This window comes from Belonocnema kinseyi, chromosome 9 (assembly GCF_010883055.1).
Source record: "Belonocnema kinseyi isolate 2016_QV_RU_SX_M_011 chromosome 9, B_treatae_v1, whole genome shotgun sequence".
In the NCBI taxonomy this organism is placed as follows: domain Eukaryota; kingdom Metazoa; phylum Arthropoda; class Insecta; order Hymenoptera; family Cynipidae; genus Belonocnema; species Belonocnema kinseyi.
The window spans coordinates 66225478-66236403 of NC_046665.1; the positions used below are offsets into that span (position 1 = coordinate 66225478).

Below are 10926 nucleotides of genomic sequence, written 5' to 3' on the forward strand. Positions count from 1 at the left end.
TTGATTTATTATTGATTTTTGTTTCGGATTTTGTTGAAAGTTCGTCTGTTTTGGTAGAAATTAATCTTCTTGGTTGAAAAATTATGCATTTGGGTGAACTTTTTTTTTGTTTTGACTACAAATTTAACCATTCCATTTGTTTATTGAATCGTCTTTTTGTTAGAAAATTAATTTGTTTGATTTAAAATTGATCTTATTTGAAAATTGATCTTTTTGATTGAAAATTCAATTATTTCAGTTAGACATTCGCCATTTTAATTGGAAATTAATCTAATTGTTTAAAAATAAAATTATTTAGAATAAAGTTCAACACTTTTGTTAAAAATTCAGCCTTTCGGTTTAAAATTCATCTGTTCCAGTTGAAAATCCATCATTATATTTGAAAATTAATTACTTTGGTTGAAAATTTGTTTTTTTTTTTTAGTGGATGATTAATTTTTTTAAATTAAAAGTTGACCTAATTCTATTTTTGGTTAAAAACTAATCTTTTCCAATTAAAAATTCAACTATTTTGTTGAAAATTGATTCTATTTTTTTACATGAAAAGATGGAAATTTGAAATGGTTTAAATTGAATTTACTATAGTACCCATATTAATTTTACCTGAATATGCACTGAATTTTAAGTTCAAGAGTTCAAGAGTTCAAGAGAACGAAATAACATTTAGTACAATCTACATCACCATTGATAAAACAAAAGTTTAAAAGTGGAAGTTAATAATCACAAAATGGCAAGAACCTAAAATTGGAACATGTTTGGTTGTGAATTACGATAAAAACTAAAATTATCAGTTGAAGCAAAAAATGAAATATTGCTCCCGATATATTGAGTTGATAAATTTGGTGAAAATGAGGTTAATTCGAAAAAGTTACCCCATTCGGAGCAAATAATATATATAAATTTTTTGATCGCAAGGCAAAAAGTTAAGTAAAAAACGTTATAAAAGTGTTTCTTTTTTTGTTGTAGAAAATGATAATTTAATATTTTAATTTGGAATTTGATTGGTACTTTCGTGCTGAAAAAAGATGCAAATAGTTTTAATTCAGGGCGTTTTCTTTTTAAAAAGAAGTATTTTATTGCATTTAAAAAGTTTTCAGACGACGAAGTTGATAAGTACAAAGAGTCAATTATCTGCTGGTTTTAAATGACCAATTTTTTTATCACTATATTAAAAATTAGCTTTTGAAAAAACTAATTTAACACAATATTTATTTAATTTTTTAAGATTTTTTAATTTAAATTAGCTGGCTCAAGTCTCAAGAAGTTTTACACGTATTTTCCATAAGAAAAAAAGACGCTTTTGTAAGTTTTATTCGAAATCGTAAATATTATTTGAATCGAGTTGAAATGCAACATTCCTGTTCACAATTAGCCATAATAAACATTGGACAAAAAGTGGAAAATTGTTGAAAAAACTGCCATTTTTTGTCATTATTCTAAGTGAATATTATTAACAGTAATAAATTGTTCATACAATTATGTTTGTTCACATTAATTATTACCTCACACTAATTGAAAATTGGAAAAAGCCGAAAATATTTGAAAAACCCGCGACTTTCTAACTCTATTCGAAGAGGAAATTGCTAAAAACGATAATAAACTGCCTAAACAAATTATATAATCATATAATTAACAAATAAAGTAGTATTTTATGGATTAGAAACAATTTGCATTAAAAGAGACGCAAACAATCATAATTAGTGCTAAAAACTTGCAAAACCCGTTTTTTCACTTGTGAATTTTTTTGGGACCCTATAAAACAGACTTGTGGGGGTGATATTCAAAAAGTAAGATTTAATTCGTATTTCAAAGCTAATTGTGAAGATAAATTTTGAGTTTATTTTTTTCAACGCAATAAATGAATTTTTTTGCGTGCATTCTAACAAATTTCTTTGCGATATGCACGAAAATTAAAAAAAAATGTTGGTCCACCCAAGTGGTCACTAACCGGAAAACCCGGGAATTAGCCTGTGATTTTGAGAAACGGAAAAAGCCGGGCATTTTTTTGATAACCGATCATTTTACCCATTTGTTTTCACTTATACAATAAATATTGTCTCGCTCTCCGAAAACAAATATGTTTGGAATTGTGCTTCAAATATTTTGTTAGAATAAATTAAATAAATATTTATTTAAGATAAAAAACGTTTTTGGCTGAATTATGAACTATTACATTTTTAGTTGAGAATTCATCTTTTTAGGTTAAATTCAATTGTTTTTTTATTTACTATTACAATATCAACGATTGTATTTTTTGTTGAGAATTAATCGTTTTTGTTGAGAAACTCAACAACTTAGTTTAAAGTTGTTATAAACTTTTTTTTGTAGTTGAAAATTTAACTGTTTTCTTGAGCATTTGCCTTTTTAGATTGAAAATTCTTTCTTTTCGATTCACAATTAAACTGGATTCTAAAAGATTCGCCTTTTTGCCCTAAAAAATCAACTATGTGGTTGAAAATGCAACTATTTCGTTAAAAAATTAACTGTTCTGTTGGATACTTTTTTGTTAAAAATCTTTTTTGGTTGCTCTCGTAAATTAAACTCTTTTGTTGGATGCGTATTTTTTATATGTGAAAATCATCTTTTTGGATTAAAAATTCATGTTTTAGTTGAAAAGTCTTATTTTTTGGTTAAAAATTCATCTTCCGTGGTTAAAAATTCAGCTGCGTCCTGAAAGATGCCTCTTTTTGGCTTGAAAATTCAACTATTTGGTTCGGAATGCAACTGTGAGGTTTACAATTTTTTGTTAATAAAAATGCAATTATTTGGTTGAAGATTCATCTTCGTAGATTGAAAATTCAGCTATTCATTAAAAATTCTACTTTTGTGTTGAATATTCATCTTTTGGTACAAAACTAATATTTTTTAGTTAAACATTCATCTTTCTTGATCTTTTTGGCTTAAAAATTTATAATTATTTGGTTGAAAATCCAATTGTTTTTGGTTGAGTTCTAATCGTTTTTATTTGAAAATTCGATCGTTTGGTCAAAGATTCATCTTCGTAGGTTCAAAACTCAAGTATTTCGTCAAAAATTCAACCTGGTTAAAATAAACTTTTTGAATAAAAATTTATCTTTTTGGGTTGAAATTCCCACTAATTGTTTGATAATGCAATATATTTTGATTTAAAATCTTAAGAATATGGTATCTTCAATTATGTTTATATTCAAATTTATTCCACTATTCTCTTATTTTCTTGAAAAATCACGCTTCTCCTGTTTTGATATCATTTTTTGCTTTGAAGTCTGAAACCACTTTTCACAATAATTTGAATTATATATTTCACCTTGGAGTTTTAAAATGTTTAATTATTTAAAAAATGTATATTACTATTAGTAATTATCATTGATCGTTTTTTCAGATGTTGAAACGACTTTCATATCCTCTGACTTGGATGGAGGGCCTAACGGGTGATAAGGAGGAAGACAGGACAAGTGAAAAAATCTCAAGTCTTCCGAACAGTGCCGACAGTCAGCACTCTTCCGTTTTCAGCAAGGTCTTCTCCAGGTGAGTTTTTCGACTTCAATTCATATTTCACTTCTAAATTCACAATTTCTCCTGCGAATTGAATTCGTAAACGCGTTCTTGCAAGGCAGAAGCTCATGTTCGAATTTTTAGATGAGGCTGCTTAAATCATCAATAACGTCAATTAAATTTAAAGTGCATGAGCGATGGATCAGAATCATTTGACTGCAGAGGGCTGACTCTGCAAGCTGAACCTCGTTCGAGAATTTTAGATGATGGCTGGCAAATTAGTTTCTAATGCTGGAAACCTAGCTATAAAAAAAACTATAATAAAAAATCTCTAGAGCGATTCCATTTAAAATCAGGCAGGTTCTACACTTCGACTAGCATAAAATCTCAGCGTCGAAATGTGTTGTTTTTAGAGGAAACTAGACGAGTATTTTTCCAAGGACATAGGAATGGGAATGGGACTATTTAAATTTTCACGTATACTTAAAAAAATTTAGTTTTTGATATAATTCATCATGGCCAGGAAATCGGGAAATGACCGGAATTTACTTCTGATCGTAGTAAAATTCAAGTTTTCATTATTTTAATCATTTTTGTCAATTTAGAAATATGGGCTTCACTTTATCTACAGTCACAGGGCATATGGGTGTTTTCATTAGGTTACGGAGTCAAAATTGATTTTCTAAACTAAAATTCATCTCTGATTGAAAAAGTAACTATTTTGTTTAAAATAATATTTTTTAACTAAAAATTCAACTAGTCCATTTCAAGATTCATCATTTTAGTTTAAAATTCATTAGTTTGGTTAAAAATTATTTACTTCAACTGAAAATTAGAATGTCCGTTTTTGGTTGGAAATTGATCTTTTCGCGTTCAAAATGAAACATTTTGGATGAAGAATTGTCTTTAAATCGAAAATTCAACTATTTCCTTGAAAATCCAGATATTTAGTTTAAAATCTTTTTTTTTGTCTAGAAAATTATCTTTTTCTTTACAATCATAAACTTATTCTTTAAATTACTTAGGTGAAAGTTCAAATTTTTTTTGTTGAAAATTAATTTCTTGGTTGAAGATTCATCATTTTACTTAGAAATTCATTTCTTTGGTTGAAATATGAGCTGTTTGGTTGAAAACTTGTTTCTTCTTTGGATGAAAAGGAATTTTTCGCCGAAAATTTAACTATTTTGTTGAAAATTTGTTTCTTTTTTGGTTTAATTTTTTTAACTATACATATAAATAATTTTCCATTTGAATAATCCATAATTTTAGATAAAAAATTATCTCTGTGGTTGAACATTAATTTTTTGACTAAAAATTTAATTATTCAATTTTTTGTTGAAAAGTTAGCTTTTTTAGTAAAAAATTCATTTTTCTTGGTAAAAATTTATCTTCTTCTTTGAAAAATCCCCTCGTTAGTCAAAAATACAATTAGTGTAGTTAAAAATTGATCTTTCTGGTTTAAAAATCAACTATTCCAGTTGAAGATTTACAGTTTTTTTGGAAATTCATCACTTTGTTTGAAAATGTAACTTTTTTTTGAAAGTCAGTTTTTTTTAACTTACTTTTTGTTAGGAGAGTAATTTTTTTAACTAACAATTTTACTTATTTCATTTAAATATTCTAAAATTTGAGATAAAAATTAATCTCCTTGTTTCGACATTCTTTTTTTAACTAAGATTTAATTATGAAAAATGCTCTTGAAAAATAATCGGTTTCAGTTGTAATTTCATTCTTTTTTAGAACTTAATCTTCTTGATTGAAAATTTATCTCGTTAGTCAAAAAATCAAATATTCTAGTCAAAAATCCATAATTTTAGTTGAAAATTCATCATTTTGGTTGAAAATTAATTACTTCAACTTAAAATTTTAATTTTAATTTTTGATTGGAAATTGATTTTTTCTTGTTCAAAGTTAAATAATTTGGATGAAAAATAGTCAGTTTTAATTGTTAATTAAACTTTTTTGGTTAAAAATACATTTATTTATTTATTATTTTAATTAGAAATTTATTTCTTTGGTTGAAATATGAGCTATTTGAATGGCACGGATTTTTTGCCGAAAATTCATCTACTTGGTTGAATATTCATTTTTTGACTAAAAATTTAATTATTCAATTTTTTGTTGAAAAATTATCACTTTGTTTGAAAATGTAACTATTTTGTTAACGTTCTTTTTTTGTGTTGAAAGTTGTTTTTTCACGAAAATTATTTTTTTAACTGAAAATCAAACTTATTCTTATTGAATATTCAATATTTTTAGTTGAAAATACGTCTGGTTGAACATTAATTTTTTTAACTTAAAATTTAATTATTTATAGTCTGGTTGAAAATCGATCTTTTTTTTCTAAAATTTAATATTTTTGAAGCGATATTTAGAGATTTTATAGAATTACAAAAGATTTCAGGAAATTTCAAAATCTTCGAAAAGATTTTAAAGAATTTTATGAGACTGAAAGAGTTTTCAACAATAACACGGGATTTAAATGTATTTTAAGATACCAAAGAATATCCACGGATTTTAGAAGCTTTCGTAAGATTTCAATTAATTTTAAAGGGATTTCAAAAAATCTCACAATGTTTCTAAATATTTCAGGAAATAACAATGATTTATATGGGATTTTAAAAATTTCAAACGATTTCAAGGATTTCAGAAGATTCTTGGAATTTAAAAAAATTGTATGGATTTCTATATTTTTTAGAGGATTTCCAGCGAGTTCGATTGTATCCATAGAATCCATCGGATTTCGAGGAATATTCACATAACTCACAAAAATTTAATCGAGTTACAAAATATTCCTATGAATTCACGGTATTTCAAGAAAGGTTAACTCCTCGAAAATATTTAAATAGTTCCTTTTCCAATTTCCAAAATTTTGTTTTTTTCGACCCACCCTGGTGTAGAACCTGCCTGATTTGAAATGGATTCGATCTATAAGTACATTTTAATAATAATGGATTGTAACGAAAGATTTAGATTGATTTCCAGCATTAATCTTATAATTAGCTTTGCGCTCGTAGTTTTTTAACGCTTTGGAAGGAATGAGAAAGTTAATTGAGAAAGCGAGTGAATCGAGAATTTGCTTTCGACTAATGTTTTGATAAGGCTTTCGAATTTCATCGTGACTAACTAAGAATGTGTAATGGTGGTGGACAAAAGCTCGCCGATCAACCTGGTGAGTGACTTTAGCTCAGGCCTGTTCGCTAAAACACCCAGCGAAGAGAGCGGTGGTAGAGCTGGAGGAACTCCTCCATTCTCTGCCTCCTCTCTCTCTCAGGACTCCGGGAATCCTCAGATTTCTCCAGGTCCGGGTGGCCTCTTGGGGTGAGTTTCGCCTCCAGCTTCGTCAAGAGAATTCCCGTATTTTTCGTTCACAATTTTTCATCATACCAGACTCTTTTATCATCTCCGTATCGAATTGTCTGGGGAAGAAATATGCGGAGTCGAATTTTTGATGTTGATTATGATTCTCTGTCATCTCTCTAACATTTTAGGGTGAAAATAAAAATATTCGTTAAAGCCCTTTTTTGAAAAAAGTTGTTTTCAGTATTTAATTAATATGAAATGCAAAAATTGGTCTGAAAAGATATGGTAAAATGTTTCCTAAAATTAAAATGATTTAATTTTTAAAATCATGATGCACAATTTGAAAATTAATAAATTTGGAAGGTCTCAGTTTCAAGATCCTAATTTGAGAATCCTTGAGTTTTTAAATGAAATTTGGAACTGTTTAATTTTTAACGCTTCAAGCTTGAATTCATTATTTTTGAAACTTTCAAATTACGTAGAAAGAATATAATTTTTGGAGATTTTAGAATAAATAAACTTTATAGGCTTACAAAATTAAAAATTTTTTAATTTTTAACGGTGAATATAAGTGATTTTTTAAACAGAAATCCCATCTTTTAGTTTTAAAAACTATCCAATTACTTCGAAAGCCACATGATCCTACCTGATTAAACCAATCTTTTTGTTTCAAAAGCGTAAATTCGAAAATATCTGGTTTTCGTATTTCAAATTTCATAATGTTGTGGTTTCAAATCCAAATATTAAAAATCCCAGAAAATTAATAATTTTAGATTGAAATATTCTAAATTGTTTTTTTTTTCGATTTTAAACGTACAATGACAAATTATGACAATAATTTCTCAAATGAAAACATTAAAAATGAGAAGATTTTAGAACCAAGCATTGCAAATTTTGTGGTTCTTTGAAAACTTTTCAAAGTTGTGCAATTTCAAACATTAAAATCTTGTTTGATATTTATTTTTTATTTTGAACTTAATTGTCATATTTTTAGTTGAAGATTAAAAAAATTCATCTAACATTGAAAAATATTTGATTGAAAAACATCCAGAATGAATAATAATTCTAAAGTAAGTGTTAAAAAATCAACAATCTGAAATTAAAAGGTTAAAAATCGTGTTGTTTAAAATTGATACCTCTGTAACTGAATAATTTCTTTAAATTTGAATGCGTACAAAAAGTTTTAATATCAGAAATGTGGGCGACTAAAATTGTTTTCAGTTTGAAATGAAGTTTGGATTTGTCAAGTTTCCACATTATAGATAAGAAATGTTTCTATTTATAATGTTTCGCGTTTAAAGTTACTTTATATTGTTTTTTTAGAATAATTTAATTTTAAAGGTTTTTAATTAAAAATGAATTAATTTTTTTAATTTCCGAAAAAAATTTCTAATCAAGTTTAATGTTAAATTATAATTTTTTTAATTTAATAAATATTTTAAATTCTAAAATTTCAGTAGTTTTAACTTTGAAACATTTAATTTCGATTCCAAATTATTAAATTTTAATCGATTCGAATTCAATGTTATTTAAAGTAAAAACTTTGCAATTTAAAATTATTGATTCTTAACGGTTTTAATTAGAAATAATTCAATTCTAATTCCTTCGAATTTTAAACAATCCAATTTTCAAAATCCTAATCTGAAGGTATTCTGCTTTTAACGTTTTTAAAATGTCTTATTTTCGAAATAAGACAATTCAAATTGCATCATCTTTGTCTATAATAATAGATTGTAATTGTATTATTGTAAACTGTAACAAATTTTGTTTAAAAGTTTTGTGGTTCTCTGTTATCCCGCAAATATTTGAAGATAAAAATTAAAATAATCGATGGTGTCCTTTTGGAAAAGGTCGTTTTTAGTATTTAACTAATATGAAATGCAAATATTTTTTTCAGAAAGGTATTATAAATGTTGCTTAACATTTTTTCAAACTGATCTTTTTATCTGTTACTGTTATTTAAAGTTCAATTTCAAGTGCAATACAAAATATAAAATACTTTTCTAAAAATGTTTCTCTTTGCACATCAATTGAATCCAATACTCGACTCAGTTCAAAATGTTTAAAAAAAAGTTAAAAAATATATATTAAGCAGCATTTACTACATTTTTCTAGAAAAATGTTTGCATTTCAAATTAAACTCAGCGTTGACTTTTTTTCAAACTGGGCCCTATTCCTTATTTTTATTTTCATCTTTAAATATTCGCGAAATGTCACTGAAACATAATCAATAAAAAAATCCAGGAAAATAATTAATTAATTAATTGATACTTAAATTATCAAAATAAGTCAAACTCCTCATCATTCTTCTATTTTTTAATTTTCGTCATACAGCTTTGTCTTGTAAAGTTTTTCGTTCGCCATAAACAGGACATACTTGGAAATATACAGGAAATACGTCAGTGGTTCTACAGGACAATTTTTATTCACTATACAAAGCGCTTACACTAGATTTTTGGCTTGCTCTTCATATTAGTTGCAATCATGGGAATTAGAGATCTTTGAAAAATCTCTAAAATCAAACATTCTTCTTAAAAAAATGTTCTAGTATAAAGAATCTATGCTTGCGATTAAATGTGAACATTTTCAGCTTTCCAACACGGCTGCCACAGATAACAGCTTCCATGCATACAGCAACGCATTTTACAGAGTTATTTTACTTTTTGCATTATATTTCAATCATTTTGCATTCTATGTTGTCAGATGTAAAGGCTCCCTTGCTTTAAAATTACGGCTTGTTATCATTCCAAAACAGGGTGTCTACTCTATCTGGAAACCTGGAAAATCTGGATTTTCCAGGGAATTTGTATATACCTGAAAAAACATGGAAATGTCAGGGAATTTTGTCGAGAATGTGTCGTAATTATTTAAAATTGCAATATAAAATTGAATCACAATGATTTATCATTTATAAAAGTAGATTTATATTACTGTATTTATCTATTTTATTATTATTTGTAAAAATTATTTTCTTGTTTGTTTAAAATTAATTTTTTAACTGAATATTTAACTATTCTATTTTTTTATGAAAAATTATAGTTTCTAGTTCTAAATTTAAATACCTGGTTGAAAATTCATCTTTTTGCTTAAAAATCCATCTGTTTGGTCAAATTGAACTGTTTTTAATGAAAAATTAAAATATTTTTTTGTTGAAATAATAATTGATTTTTTGGGTTCAAGATTCCTTATTTCAATTGAAAAGCATCTCTTTGGTTGAGAAAATGAGCTATTTTGTTAGAAATTAGTGTTGTTACTAAAATATTTCACTATTGTAGGTAAAACTTGAACTCTTTTGTTGAAAATTTTTTTCTTTTGTGTTGAAAATTATTTTTTTTTTAAACTGAAAATGTAACTATTTTACTTGAGTATTCCATCATTTGTGTTACAAATTAATCTTTTTTTTTTTTTTGAAAATTAATTTTTCTTAATTAAAAATTTTAATATTCAATTTTTGGTTTGAAAAATTATCTTTCTTTAGTTGTTAATTCGTATTTTTTAGTCGAAATTAATCTTCTTGTTTAAAAAGAATCTTTATGATTTGAAAATTGAATTATTTTAGTTGAATATTGATTGTTTTATTTAAAAATTCATTTTTCTTGTTTTAAAGTTCAACTTTTAGTTGATAATGCATTCCAAATACATATTCCATCGTTTAGTTGAAAATTCAGCTCTTTCGTTGATCACTAATCTTTTTAACTGAAATTTTAGCTATTCAATTTTTGGTTGACAATTGATATTTTTTAGTTGAAAATTCATCTTTTTGGTAAAAATTAATCTTTTGAGTTTAAATCCATCTTTTTTGTTCAAAGTTAAACTATTCCAGTTGAAGATTAATCACTTTAGTTGAAAATTCATTAGATTGTTTGAAAATTAATTTTTTTAACTGAAAATTTAACTTTTTCGTTCTAAAAATAATCTTTTTTGTTTAAAATTTAAACTATTTGGTAAACAATTCATCTGTCTTCTTGAAGACGAAGACAAAATAAAAATTTGATGGACTTTAGAGACAAATTCAAGAAATGATTAAATACGTTTCTAGTATTATTTAACTATTTCTTCTTTATTCATAATGTGTCCCCTAAGGGTTTACATGACTTCCATTCCTTACAATCTTTCCGTTTACATCTATATATTTTTTACAATCTTATC

At 25.9% G+C, this 10926-nt stretch overlaps 1 protein-coding gene across 7 annotated transcripts in view; it reads left to right on the forward strand.

Moving 5' to 3' along the window:
- The window catches only part of LOC117179880 (TLD domain-containing protein 2), a 461266-nt gene that overhangs the window by 388912 nt on the left and 61428 nt on the right, over positions 1-10926 (forward strand). For all 7 annotated transcript variants that reach the window (XM_033372057.1, XM_033372055.1, XM_033372056.1 and 4 more), the window contains one exon: positions 3362-3507. In XM_033372057.1, coding sequence (XP_033227948.1) covers positions 3362-3507 — 146 coding nt within the window. The remainder of the gene's footprint in view (positions 1-3361; positions 3508-10926) is intronic.